Below are 14,466 nucleotides of genomic sequence, written 5' to 3'. Positions count from 1 at the left end.
TAATCAAATAACAACTCTTTGTCTATGGTTAGGAAACATAACCATCTTTGATTAACGAGCTAGTCAAGTAGAGGCATACTAGTGACACTCTGTTTGTCTATGTATTCACACATGTATTATGTTTCCAGTTAATACAATTCTAGCATGAATAATAAACATTTATCATGAAATAAGGAAATAAATAATAACTTTATTATTGCCTCTAGGGCATATTTCCTTCAGTTTGGTCACGGGATCATGCATTACGGTACGAGTAAAGTGACTTGCCGGTAACGAGATTGAACGAGGTATTGGGATACCGACGATCGAATCTCGGGCAAGTAACGTACCGATTGACAAAGGGAATTGAATATAGGATTGATTGAATCCTCGACATCGTGGTTCATCCGATGAGATCATCGTGGAACATGTGGGAGCCAACATGGGTATCCAGATCCCGCTGTTGGTTATTGACCGGAGAGTCATCTCGGTCATGTCTGCATGTCTCCCGAACCCGTAGGGTCTACACACTTAAGGTTCGGTGATGCTAGGGTTGTAGAGATATTAGTATGCGGTAACCCAAAAGTTGTTCGGAGTCCTGGATGAGATCCCGGACATCACGAGGAGTTCTAGAATGGTCCGGAGGTGAAGATTTATATATAGGAAGTCCAGTTTCGGCCATCGGGAAAGTTTCGGGGGTAATCGGTATTGTACCGGGACCACCGGAAGGGTCCCGGGGGTCCACCGGGTGAGGCCACCTATCCCGGAGGGCCCCATGGGCTGAAGTGGGAGGGGAACCAGCCCCTGATGGGCTGGTGCGCCCCCCATGGGCCTCCCCCCGCGCCTAGGATTGGAAACCCTAGGGGTGGGGGCGCCCCACTTGGCTTGGGGGGCAAGTCCCCTTGGCCACCGCCCCCCTTGGAGATCCCATCTCCTAGGGCCGGCGCCCCCCTAGGGGCCCTATATATAGTGGGGGGAGGGAGGGCAGCCGTACCCAAGTCCCTGGTGCCTCCCTCTCCCCTCGTAACACCTCTCTCTCTCGTTGGAGCTTGGCGAAGCCCTGCCGAGATCACCGCTGCTTCCACCACCACGCCGTCGTGCTGCTGGATCTCCATCAACCTCTCCTTCCCCTTGCTGGATCAAGAAGGAGGAGACGTCTTCCCAACCGTACGTGTGTTGAACGCGGAGGTGCCGTCCGTTCGGCGCTCGGTCATCGGTGATTTGGATCACGACGAGTACGACTCCATCTACCCCGTTCTCTTGAACGCTTCCGCTCGCGATCTACAAGGGTATGTAGATGCACTCCCCTCTCCCTCGTTGCTAGATGACTCCATAGATTGATCTTGGTGATGCGTAGAAAATTTTAAAATTCTGCTACGTTCCCCAACAGTTGGGCCCACAAGAATGAACAAGACTATTGGAGTGGGGAAAGGGATCGCTGATTTGCTACTATGGCTGAAGACAGCTCATCGAAAATGCACTCTACCATTTGTGAAGTCCAGAGACCAATCATAAGTTGCAACACACCAGTTCTCGATTCCAAGGAAACAAAGTTCATGCCTCACAGGTACTCACCGTGGGCATGGTGAACATGGTGGCAACAGTCAGGATGACGGTGAGCCGAGAATCTGGAGGGGGATTCGCCGGTCCAGGTTGGATTAGCGCCGAGTTAAAGGGATCTCGCGTATGGGGAGTAGGGAAGCGGGGAAGGACGAGATGGGATTCAGGCAGGGTTTATGGACTGGCGATGGAAGAGGCACATAAGAGCAAGTCCAGCAGTTCTCCTAATTTTTCTCCCCTATATCTCAAAATAGGGGATTTCCTTAAAAAGATACCCCCTAAAAATTGCTCAGCTCTAGCAGTTCCCCTAACTTCTCCCTTATTCTATACTTTAAGAATATTTCATAACTACCAACAACTAGTTTTTAAAGAGGCGAAGGCGTTGTGGCGGGAAGGAGCTTTTCAGAGGCAGCGGTTGCATCGGCCACCGAGTCGGGGAGGGGATCGGGGAGGTCGTCGTTCCTTAGATAGAGAGGAGAGAGAGGGCGATGTCAGGGAGGCCAAAAAAACGGGGAGAGGATCGGGGAACTGCTGGAAGCAGTTTTTTTTGCTCTTTTCCCCTAAAATAGCGTTGAGGGATGGTTTGGGCGTGCTGCTGGACTTACTCTAAGACAAGAGCAAGCAGAGTTTCTACCTAGAGTGACTGCAGCGTGTTTTAATTTTGGCTGATTATTAATGTGAGCTTACATTTCACGCTTTCAAAATTTGTCGTCTACGCTTTCACGTGGTTTACTCTCTCCGTATCAAATTGCTTAAATTTTTGCAAAGTTAACTACATAGGTAGTGCTCCTCCAGCACCGGGAGTACTACTGTACTAGTGTAGAGTAGCCATAGACACTGTAGCATCACCAGTTCACTGCGCACCGACGCCAAACCAAGCACCGGGATCCGAGGCAGACGCCCATGGCCGACGACGAGGTGGTCGCCGCGTCCGCGGAGGAGTCGCTGACCACTCCGCTACTCGAGCCAGCCGCGAGCCCCGGCGACCCGTCGGTGGAGGTGAGTCTGTACCGGCGGGGCGCCGGCCCGCCCAAGGTCTTCCGGTCGGGCCTGAGGGGTCCTCGCCGCGACCGCCTCGACGTGCGCGGCATCCAGGCAGAGCACGGGCTCCGCGCCCTCTTCGCCTTCAAGCCCGGGGTCTCCCGCCGCGGCCTCCGGATCCGGCCAGACCCGGCGACCGGCGACTCCGCCGTGCCCTTCCGCGACGGCGCCGCCATCGCCCTCGACGGCGAGCCCAAGGTAAAGGAGCTGATCCCTGCCCGTTTTGCGTTTCGCACCCCGCGGTGTGGGGATTTCGCAGAAGGGCTTGACGGACTGGATTTTCCTCGTCGCGCAGGTGCAGGTGTCGTGGACCAAGCCTGTGTTGATGATCGCCACCGGCCTGCTGGTGCCGGCGGTGATGGCGGTGGTGGCTTTCAACGGGGTGCCTGAGTCGCTACTGTCGTCGAGCGTAGTCAACGCCCTCTTCTCGCCGTGGATCCTCGCCAGCGCGGTCATCGTCTTCGTCCGTCTCAGGATGCGGCCACAAGCTCCTCCTCCATGGAGCCGAGCTACTGTAATGTAATAGCCCTCCTTTGTACTCCTATCAAGAAGAAGCTCCTGTTATCTCTTTTCTCTTCAGAAATTATGTGCAATGGAGACAAAATTCCAGAATAAATGTGTGCGCAGTTTGCTTCAACGCAAATAATCATCTCCGCTGAAGAAATTTTCCATTTGAGTATGCAAGTTCCATATTCCATAATCATCTCTCAGAACCAGAACACAAAGATACATTACCACCACGTGTATCACATAAGTTACTGAAACAAAGTTTATACAGAACCTCCTCAAAACAGCTTTCAGATTTTTCACACACAGACAACCAAATAAGATCAGGAAAGCCAAGACTATCCGTGGATCCAAATGTTATCACTGAACCAAACCAAAACTAGCAGAAAGGAGTAAGTTTTAGTCGCTATCATCTTCGCCTTCTCGCGTTTCAAGCTCGGAGACAACCTTTTCTATGAACTTCCTGCGAACGCCTTCCATGACATTGTTACCACCTTGCCCATCATTCAGTACTGGGTCTGAGTGGCAAAGCGCCAATGCAACAGCTGAAATAAACAGAATGAAAGTTTAGCATAAAGAGTGGAAGACCGTCTGTGACACTTAAAGATTCCGTGTGCTCACATCGGTCGGTGCAATTTAAATGATGAAGAAAAATCCTTTGTCGTTTCTTATTCACACGACACACTCAGTTTAGTGGTAACAGCAGCATAACTGTGAACTAGGTATGTCACTGTGTTAGGCACTCATCTAAAAATTTGTTCCCTCATTTTTTTTCTCTCTTTTGCCATACATTAGGACCATATATCCACTGTAGACATGCCTGTCGTAATGAACATGTTTTCCTCTTAGTACGAAAAGAAAAAGACCTCATCCTAAGGTCAAAGATTATATGTTAAGGCATCTAGATTGTAATATCCACAGAACTTGTGTATTGTATCCTGCGACTGGCTAATTGCAACTTTAAGCAGCCATACACACAAACTGTTCACTAGTGTATACTAACAATGTTTTTGTCCAACCAACTAAATAAAGAAGAGTAACTTGAACTAACCTCACAAAAAGAGAACTTGAACTAAGATAATGAAAACTGATTGTGTGGTATTTCTTACATTCAGGTGTGCATTTCTTTCCACCGAACTTCTGTAGACCAACATAAGTCCCTTTGACAGCACTGTTGTTGTACACCAGTATTGTAGGAACATTCCTGTCTGGGTAGTTGGGAATACAGTCCGTGGAAATAATTTTAACAAACTTGGTTTCTGCATATTTTGTCGCCAGTTCCTCCAGGCAAGTCTCAAGCAGCCCACATTCTGGTATCCTGCAATAAGATCCATAGAAGTCTCAGACAATGAACAGCTCGAGATAGAATTTCTTCCTAAAGTCATTTATGTATTATGAGCACCTTTAGGAAGCAGTTAAACAGTATATAAAACAGAAGCACTGCAAATGTTTTATAGAAGCACAGGGCATAATGGCCTAAAATCCTACAATTTCCAGTCAAAATGAGTATAAATCAAAATATGAGTAAAGGAATTATGAAAAGTGGAGAGCATGTGGAGTAAATCGAAGTAGAAAAGAAGTGGAAAAATATCGTGGTGTGGTGTGGTGTGGTATGGTTTGCTAAGCTAAGTTATCTTGTTTATCTGGTTTGACATGGTAGTGGATTTTTTTGTGTGCCAGAACACTGTTTCAACACAATTGAATCTCTGGATAAAAAGATTCCAAGAACCATAGTGGACAGTACTCATTTTCAAGCTGCCATAGTTATTTTTCCTACTTCTAATCAACACGACCAAATATGTATAGTTAGATAGTTAGTCACGAATAAAGTTCTACACGCCCATAAAAAAATTAGCTGTTTCTTGGTGTAGTTTCTGACACAAGAAGATCATCATATTGTAAACTGGATGGATTTCGCCTTACGCATCCTTGTAGAGGAAGACCACAACCCAGACGTCCGGTGGAGCCTGCGAAACCTCACGCACAAAATCAGAGCCTGTGATGGGCTGTATTGTGCCGAATCTCGCAGTTTTTGCTGCCTCCTTGAGCTCTGCAAGCCTCATCCTCCTGTAAGCACACCACAACATCAAAAAATTCGTGGACATGTATTTTTGGCTGCATGGATCAGAATGAGACTTCTCCCAAGTGGATCAAAAATAACTGAAACAGACCAGACTTCTACGGAAATCACACGAATTACCCCCATCCTACTGTGCAATTCGGGTCAAATCAATCACGAAAAGCACTAGTGGGACACATCTCATGGATCGCCAGACGCGCGGGAGACCAGATCGAGGCCGAGGGGAACAGAGAGCGGGCGTTACCTGTACTGCTCGAGGAAGCGGTCGTCGTCGAGGTCGTCCTCGAGCTCCTCGAGCTCGTCGGGGTCGCGCGCGTCGAGCCACTCCTTGGACCTGGGCTGCTCGTCGGCGTCGGCCCTGGGGGCGAAGGGCGCCGGCTTGAAGGGCGCCGGCTTCTCGGGCAGGTTCCCGAGCTTGCGCTGGATGTCGTCCCACTGCGTCGTCGCCCCCTCCACGTCCTTGTACACGAAGTGGTAGTCCGCCATGGCCGAGCCTCGAAGGAGCGAGCGAGCGAGAGAGAGATCGGGACAGGAGGAGAAGCGGAAGGGGAACGGGGAGAATGGGAGGGCTCGGCTGACAGGTGGGCCCCACGCACTCGCGATGGACGCCGTCGCGCGTGGGATCGGAGCGGACGGACCCGCGTGTCCCGGGCAGGCTGGGCCCGCTGGTCATTCAGACAGAGGCTTTTCGCTGGACGAGACATATCGAGTGTCACTGCGGCGCGGCCGGCTCTCTGATCGCGAAACCAAAACCGAGGAGGAGCGGCGAGATCGTCTTCGGGGCGGCGGAGATGACGGTCGGCCATCTCGCCAACGACGCCACGACGGCACGGTGAGCTCCTCCTCCTCCGATTTGCTCGATGCAATGTGTGACGTGTCAATGTGTGTGGGGTTGGAGGTTAGGGTTCTTCGCGGTGCGGCTGCCGCAGCGGACGGACTGGGAGGAAATGTAGTGGGGTAGTGTTTGGTTGTGGAGAAAAAGTGTGACACTAACTGTATATAACTGTTAGGAAATACACCATGACTGTAATCAATGGAACGAGTAAAGACTGATTTTCTATGGTTCATCAAGGTAATATAAGACATTTTTGCAGTTCAAATTAAACTGCAAAAACGTCTTATATTTAGTTACAGAGAGAGTATATGATATGCGCGCTTGTGCGTATTCTAGAAAAATATTCTGACTAAAAGATGGCTTGCACATGATTGTTCAAGATCAGATTGGATGGAATATTGAGAATGAATTTTTTAGAGTAACGGATCTAGCAAAGCCGCGCCATCGCCTGTTGCCACCTCCTCCCAGCCCTGAGCCGGCCGCCCCGACCATGGAAGGAGGGGATGTTGTACGCAGGTACTCCTCCCTTTGCGTTCTGGTTGTGGCGGACAGGGAGTAATAGCAATTCTCCTGGACAAATTCGGAAGGGGAATAAAGTTGAACAGTCATTAGAGACTGATATATTGACTAGACCAAACTACTCTGACAGTGCCAACAAGCATGATAGTAATAACAATACTACTGTAAGTCTGTAACTACTCTGAGAGGGTCACCTCGGAACAACATTAAACATTCTTGTCATCTTCATGGCTAAGGTAGTTATCCGTTTGTTGGAGATGAGATTCTCTCTTCAGCCCAGGTGACATGCCATGAAACATGCAGCGCATTGAATTTATTCTAACTACGGTGATGTCTTCTAAATTTTTATTTTCCCTTTTTGTAGTGGGAGACAATATTGAAATATTCTTCTGAAGCCGCAGTTGACACCTATGAAGAAATAGCTATTATCATACCAAGGTTGGAAATATGGACCATTCATGTTATACCATCTTCTTTTTGTTTACCTCTCCCCCCAAAGTTAACAAGTCTTTGGCTATGCAGAGGACGACGTACTGTTGAGCTTCATCTTTCATTTCTGCGACTCCATGGACAAGCTGATGATATTAAAATCCAATATAGCAGCATCATTCGCCTTTTTGTTTTACCAAAGGTTATGTGTGTACTGTAATTATTGTGATATTGTATTGGTTGATCCTAGATATGTAAATAATTCGATTGCATGGTTGTGCTTTCCAGCCAAACAGTCCCCATACCTTTGCGGTTGTCACTCTTGATCCGCCAATCCGTAAAGGCAGAACATTGTACCCTCACATTGTCATTCAGGTTATGTGCGGCAAAATTTGCTCGTAATGTTTAGGTGTTATATGTAATTTTTGATTTGGCAACTTGGTTACAGTGTTTGTTTTGCTGGACAATATAGCAATTGTTTAACTCTTTCCCTTATTCTTTGACAGTTTATGACAGAGGTAATAGTCGAAACAGATTTGAATTTAAGCAGAGATCTTCTGGCCGGAAAATACAAAGATAAGTTGGAGGAATCTTATATGGTGAACATTTTGCTTGTTAGTACTTATGTTGATGTGCTCAAAATGGAACCGAATATCATGTTGAAATCATAAAATATATTCCCTCTGTTATCTATTATATGATGTTTTAGATATTTCAATAAGGACTGCATACGGGCTGAGATGCGTGAACAAACACACTAAAATGCGTCTATATACATCTGAATCAGAAAAAAGTTAGAACATCTTATAATTTGGAACCGAGGGAATACATGGCAATGTGCAGAGACAAGTTTGTTAGTACAGAAAACTCCACCAGGAGTGTTCTGTATGGTCGAGATACAAAGAGATTCTTCGAGCCACCAATGACTTTTTTCTGTTAGAAAATTGAATCCCCCTTTTGTGGTTTGTTAATAATCACATTCAACCTTTTATCAAACTTGAATTGGATTTGAACAAGAAGCTTAAGTTAGGCCAAACAATTTCATTCGTTTTCAAAAGAACACCACATGGTTTTTGAGATGGATAATACTCATTTATTCCCAAATACTCCCTCCTTTCCTATATAGAAGGCCTACGTGTTCCCAAGATCGACAATTCAAGCACTGTAATTTAAATTGTTTGTCACAAAAGTTATACCATTAGAAAATATAACATTTGAAGTTTCTAATGGTGAAATTTTTGTGATCTATAACCCATCTTACGTTGGTGAGATTATCTATCTAGGCATACACGTGGGCCTTTTAAACCGGAAAGGAGGTAGTATGCCTCTACCGACTACCCCATTACAGGAAAGGGTAAATTTGGTGGATATTTATGGGAAGGCTTATAACCAAATAATTCTGTTACTCTCAAGTCTGAACCTGTACACTGTACGAGGTTCTGTTATAAAACTGGCGCTTGCCCTTTTGAACTAGTTTGTAATTCTTACTTAACTTATTCCTCTCTACTGACAGTTCCTTGGGTCTGGTAAATCCTATTGTGTTAAATCAACTAACTTACACAAGGGTTCGATTCATCCTTAGGGTCCAATACATGAGGTATTCACCAAAGTCCTTTGTGGCCTATCTGGTGCCAAAGTCACAAGGCCGGGTTCTTACAGAACTTGCCAAGGTGAATATGCAGTTAAAACATCTCTGAAATCTGAACATGGACTGCTGTATCCACTTGAAAAAGGTTTCTTCTTTCTGCCAGAGCCCCCTATGCTCATCCTTTATGAAGAGGTATTAGTTTTTCCTTATGCTAGAAATTGATACCGTCCCTCCGTGCATTGCTGAAATGATATATCATTTACTACTATTTGATGTAGGTTGAGTTTGTTGGGTTTGGAAGTTACCGCCGTGAGGGCGCCGGTAAATCAGATTGCTAGTTGGACCTCCTTGTCAAGCGAAAAAATGGCCAAGAGCATATCTTCAGAAATATTCAAAGGAATGAATACTTTAACCTTTTCAACTTCATCAAGTATGTGCCCGTCTGTTGGCTTCAACATCCTTCTTTCTATATATATACTTAAGCGCTATGAGTATCTTCATTTTTATATGGGAAATTTGCAGTGGAAAGCAGTTGAAAACAATGAACCTTGGGGACGAGCAAAGTGATGAGGTAGATTGCCTCGTGTTGGCATGTTTGCTTGATGCTGACATTTTAATCTTGTTATTAAGTCCCTCCATATACTTGTGTTGTTCATTGCTTCACGCCAGGATGAAGATTTTGGTTCCTTTATGGGTGGCGGAGGATCTTCTACTGATGATGATTCTAGCGGGGACGAATCAGAATCTAGTGAAAGTGGGGGTGAAAAGGAGGTAATTATATTTATTGCTTGCTCTCGTAAGCCTTAAATGTTAAGCTACTATGCCAATGATCTCTTGCTCATTGTTTCTCTTTTCCTTTCTATAAATCACCCGAGAAGGGAGCCAGTAGTGGCGACGGAGGTTCGAAGAAAAGGAAGTGGAAGAAGAAACACGCGACGTACCGTTGGCACAGGATGAGCTGGCGAGGGTTCCGCGTCCGATGACGAGTCACACTAGGCTCTTGTCCTCTGGGCACGATGGAGGTATATGTCTGTTGGTCACTGACGCAGAGTTTGGCCTTTGAAATCATGCATCCCAGCTTGCACTGGAGCTGATCATTGATTTTCCGATATGTTTTTTTGTAACCAAGAGCAGATGAGAGGGGGGGATTCAGTATCATGCTCGAAACTAAACAGTAGGCGGAACAATTACAACAAAGCACCTTTCAGATTTTATTTACTTTCACAATGAAACATAAGATTGTTAGTTGTCATATAAGTATGGTATATCTGAGTGAGATTGGATTATGGCATATGCCATTCCCATTTCAGCTATGGAACAGAACATCATTATTATTGTACAACAGCACTACAGGAAAGGAGTTTCGTGAAATCAAAGTATTGGCCATATGACTGAAAATTTGTCCACCAGCTCGAAGAATACTAATAAAACTATGATTGTTTGGGAGTTTATTTAGACGCGCTGTTGCACTATGTGCCCGTGCGCGGCGACTGGGAGCAACCGAGCAACTCGTGGCCACGGCCATGGCCAGCGCTGAGCAGGGCGGCAAGCTGGAGTGCTGGGCGTCCTCGTCAAGGAGTCGACAATGTCGAGCAGAGCTTCTTCAGACGCCCCCCAGCTCGCGCACGACGGCAAGGTGGTGAACGCCTCACCTGTACCTGGTGTTCGGTGTACTCGGCGACCAAGGCGGCCGTGAACCAGCTCGCCTGTAACTGTAATTAACCTCGCAGTCGAGTTACCAAGCAGAAGCAGCAGTATACAAGCGAGACAATTAATCTCCCCGGTGGTGTTGGCTCGTTTCATCCGTGGCCGGTGATATATAATGTAACCTTCTCGCCGGCCCGATGGGACGTACAGTGCGTACGTAGAAATCGCTACGGTTAGGAACGAGCCGTGGACCCGTTTTTCTTAGAGGTACAGCTTCGCTGGCTTCATATGCGCGGCCGTGGCCTACGGCGCTGGAAAGGAGCCGTCGTTTCTTATCTTCCAAACGATGCACCGCGATCTCTTTCCTTCTTTGCAACGGGGACGTACGTAGACGGTTGCTTCAGTGATTTCATGCGTGGCCTACGACTAGGGGTCGAAACGGATCGGATGCGGATTAGATAGTGTTTCTTACCACTTCCATTTTCATATTTCAAAATGGATACGGATCTGAATACGGATGTTCTCAAATACGGATGCGGCTTGGATATTATTTGAATACGGATACACATCAGATATTTTCTTGATTCGGAACGGATACGAATAATATCAACATATTGCTTAAGTAAATTAGTCGATAGCTATGTGACCTAAAATAATCAATTTGTGACATACAATAAGTCAATGATAAATAGGTTTATGAATAAATACTATTGTAATGCATAATAATTTATAAGTTTAATCATATAAAGAGTAAAATTTGACCATTTATTTGGCTTTTATGTTGGATAATTGGAATATTGGGGCTAGAATTTTAAAAAATACCTCCCATAATCTTATTCGGATACGGATATATCCACTTCCATATCCATATTTGTGTCAAAATCTCCTACCATATTTTATTTTGTATTTGTTTAATAAATTCGGATACGGACAATTTTCATTTTCATTTTGGTTCGGATACGGATGTTTCGGATACGAATAGGCATTTTCTCGAATATGAATATTGGACATTTCGAATTATCCGCTACCACTTTCCACCCCTACCTACGACTCAAAGGAGCAGTCCTTTCGTATCTCTCCCACGGTGCATCGCGATCTCTTTCCTTCCTTGAGAGACCGCTACGGTCACGCTTGATCGCCATGGTTTCGTACCTACGGCTGCAAATACTCATCATTTCCCCCTGTGTCCAGTGAGACCAATGATTGAACCGCCTGTATATACGTGCCCCGTCCCACTCGCATTTTCATCTCACCATCCCCATTCCTGAACTGCAAAGCAAGAAGGCAGAGCTCTGGGAGTCTGGGTATAGTCATGGCTGCCACAGTGGTCGTGGCGTGCCACGCTTCGAGGAGCGGCGGTGTGGCCAGGTGCTTTCGTCGGAGCACTGGCTTCCGGTCAGAGTGGCCGAGCAGCTGCGCCTGCACGGTACTCTCCACCAAAGGCGGCCTCGCTTCTCTTCCACTCTACCAGCAGCCACGCCTCGCCCACGACCATGGCGTGGTCGTTGGTAGAGTAGGAGACGAGCATGGCCACCTGTTCGACGCCCGGCAATCAAGGCGTGCCAGCGTACTGCCAGAAGGCCTACCCGGCGGGCTGTCCAGCTCCACGCCGTGCTCCTCATGAGAGTTAATTGCAAAAAATCACCATATTTGAGGCATTGATTGCAGAAAACCATCTAGTCCTTAATTTTATACAAAAATCATCGCGTTTCTAGTAAACTTTTTGTAAATTGCACTGATCAGATGATTTAGCCTGATTGATCACTTTCTGACAAATGGGACCGGATTGCAAGGAGATGATTTGATAAAAGATTGACATACACCTCCCTGGATTTCACAAAGACACCCTTATTCAAAAAATGAAAAAGCAATCAGCCCCCTCCCACCCCCGTCGCCTTCCTCCTCTGGGGTGGTGGCTGGCCACAGCGAGGCGGCCTCCGGCGGGACGGCCTCCCTCCTCCCTGGCCTTGCTCGTGGGCGGGGTGGCCTCCCTCCTCCCTGGTTGTGTCGCGGGAGCTTCGACGCTCGGCGAGTGATCCGCCCCGCGCGCTGCTGTGTGCTACTGCTCGGCACCGCAGCTCCCCGCCGGTGCTGCTCCGGGCTGCCGTGCAGCAGGACGCCGTGAACGAGGCCGCGTGCTGCTCCGGGCGGCCGCGGACGAGGGCGTCGTGCTGCTCCAAGAAGTCGTGGATAAGGCCGCCGTGCGCTGGACACCGCGGACGAGGCCGCTGTGCTGCACCAGGATACCACGGACGAGGCCGTCGTGTTTCTCTAGGCCGCCGCCGACGAGGCCGTCGTGCTGCACCAGGACGCCGCGCAGCGGGACGTCGAGGACGAGGCCGCCGTGCCTGTGGGCAGCAGCAACACCACTGCGGGGACCTGCGACCCGGACGGACTGCTCAACAGCTTCGAACTCCGGCGAGGACGAGCTCCTGCGCGCCGTGACCCTTCCGCTCCGGCGAGGCGCGGCGCAGAGATGAGGAGAGGCGGGGCCGACGGTGGGCTTCCGGCGGTTGCGACGTGAGCCGGTCGGGCTGGCGTGGTTGGCTATCGTTCCGGCTCGAAGCGTGGTGGGCGGCGGCAGCAGGGAAAGCCTACGGCCATGGCGGGGCGGAAGGCGTTGCCCTCACCGGCACCTCGTCCGGCCCTCCGCCCGAGCCGCTGCCGTCCACCACCGGTCAAGCCAAGAAGGACCGGCACCACGTCCACCAGGGGCTGTGCAGTGAGGATGGATAGGTGGGACGGAGTAGGGAGGCCATGGCCGCGATGGTTTGTGACCGTCCACTTGCGCGGCGAGCACCGGCCGTGGTCAACGCGAGGTCGGGGATGAGAGACCACGGGATTGGATCGGGGCAGGAGTTGATTGCTTTTTATTTTTAGATCAAGGGGGGTGTGTGTAAAAAAATTACTCTTATAATTTGGCCCCACTTGTCAGAAAGTGGTTAAATGAGACAAATCATCTGATCAGTGCAATTTGCAAAAAGTTTACTAGAAACGCGGTGATTTTTGCACAAAATTAAGGACTAGGTGGTTTTCTGCAATCGATGCCCCAAATATCATGGTTTTTTGCAATTAACTCTCCTCATGGAGAAGCTTGTCCTGTGGTACGATCCACATCCACATGAACTACGACATGGCCGCCCTGTCTTAGTTTATCGATCAGGTAGAGTGTCTGTGGTATGGTGCCGTGTGTGCGTGGCCCGTACAGGAGTGGCCATATATGAGTGCGTGTGTAATAACTCTCCGAATAATGGAGTGAGAAGTGATTTGAACCTCCCCCTGTTCTCTCTGCTCTCGCCTAACCTCTCCTCCTCTCCCCTCTGAATCCCTACCAAACTCTCGTCTCCTGCGCCGATCCCAAAATTTTTTGCTGCCCGTATTCTCATGTCCTCATGACGATCCGTAACATCCAGTGGTTAGGGTGCAAATTTGCCTTGGTGAATTCGCACGAAATCCCGTTGCTCAGCTGGATCCTTTCCGAGCGAGTTTTTTTTTTTTGAGAGTGCAACATGGTGCAAATATGATTGCGCGCTCAGGTCTTCTATAATGCAAGATGCTTAGGGAGATGATTAGATAAATGAACCGGGTATTTTTAAAGCGGCGGTGCCTATTTCTAAAGAAGAGACGACTAATTAAGCATCTACCCTATACAAATAAGCACAGGCACTTAGAAAAAGCCTGGTTTATTTTTCTAAGCACCTTGCATTGTACAAGGCCTCATACTCGCCCTCTGTCTCGGTCTAGCATACGAAGCGAAGCAACCTAACATTCAGGCTGAAATACGCGAGAAATATTGCTGTAGAAAATATTTGGGTCGGGTTAGAAAATATGTTTGATATTTCTATCCATAATTTTGAGTCTGTTGCGAAGCTATGGCTTTGTGAAAAAAGATTCCTGCATTTGAGTGTGATTACATCTGCAATTTTATGGGGGTCTGGAACTTAGGAATTCGGTGGTGTTTAATAGATGTACCTGGATTTCTTTGGTGCTAGGCCTAATCTCGTGTTATCTGAGAGATTGAACAATACAGTTCAAGGATCTTCAGGGGGTAAAGTGTTGAATATTCAGAACCTGCTGTGGAAGAGACCGAAAGACCCTTTTGCCTCAGAGGCAGACTAATTGAACGCGAGAGATGGTTTGACTCTGTTTCCTGTGGAGCTACACTTGGCGAAAATGATGTACCTGGAGGAGTCAATTGATCATTTGCCCCACATTTTGCTCTGCCTCGGCCAATATGCCCCATCTACATTGCAATTGCTAAAATGCCCCATTTTTGCTATG

At 47.8% G+C, this 14,466-nt stretch overlaps 3 protein-coding genes across 5 annotated transcripts; 2 read left to right on the top strand and 1 right to left on the bottom strand.

Annotated features, from left to right (window-relative positions):
- Positions 1-2,311: 2,311 nt before the first annotated feature.
- Positions 2,312-3,217, top strand: LOC125542952 (uncharacterized). The gene is made up of 2 exons (XM_048706180.2): positions 2,312-2,778; positions 2,876-3,217. The coding sequence occupies exons 1-2, from the start codon at positions 2,443-2,445 to the stop codon at positions 3,101-3,103; spliced, it is 564 nt and encodes a 187-aa protein (XP_048562137.1). The 5' UTR covers positions 2,312-2,442; the 3' UTR covers positions 3,104-3,217.
- Positions 3,218-3,290: 73 nt separating this feature from the next.
- LOC125542951 (uncharacterized) lies at positions 3,291-5,687 on the bottom strand. The gene is made up of 4 exons (XM_048706179.2): positions 5,412-5,687; positions 5,011-5,154; positions 4,197-4,405; positions 3,291-3,632 (listed from the first exon to the last, which is right to left on the bottom strand). Exons 1-4 carry the CDS (start codon positions 5,651-5,653, stop codon positions 3,487-3,489), a joined length of 741 nt encoding a protein of 246 aa, XP_048562136.1. The 5' UTR covers positions 5,654-5,687; the 3' UTR covers positions 3,291-3,486.
- Positions 5,652-9,927, top strand: LOC125542953 (FACT complex subunit SSRP1-like). 3 transcript variants are annotated; one of them, XM_087546438.1, is made up of 11 exons: positions 5,652-5,999; positions 6,886-6,959; positions 7,044-7,152; positions 7,239-7,325; positions 7,457-7,549; positions 8,533-8,730; positions 8,817-8,968; positions 9,061-9,109; positions 9,208-9,309; positions 9,417-9,560; positions 9,673-9,927. In XM_087546438.1, exons 1-7 carry the CDS (start codon positions 5,652-5,654, stop codon positions 8,874-8,876), a joined length of 969 nt encoding a protein of 322 aa, XP_087402564.1. In that variant the 3' UTR covers positions 8,877-8,968; positions 9,061-9,109; positions 9,208-9,309; positions 9,417-9,560; positions 9,673-9,927. The 3 variants fall into 3 exon arrangements, with proteins under 3 accessions (XP_087402564.1, XP_087402565.1, XP_087402563.1); XM_087546439.1 differs by having other exon boundaries at positions 9,425-9,927; XM_087546437.1 differs by having other exon boundaries at positions 9,417-9,927.
- The last annotated feature ends 4,539 nt before the right edge of the window (positions 9,928-14,466 follow it).

The sequence above is a fragment of the Triticum urartu genome, chromosome 3A (assembly GCF_056163025.1).
Source record: "Triticum urartu cultivar PI428250 chromosome 3A, HENAU_Tu73, whole genome shotgun sequence".
Taxonomy (NCBI): Eukaryota; Viridiplantae; Streptophyta; class Magnoliopsida; order Poales; family Poaceae; genus Triticum; species Triticum urartu.
Note: the sequence above shows the minus strand (reverse complement) of the source record. Positions and strands in the feature narration are given on the sequence as shown.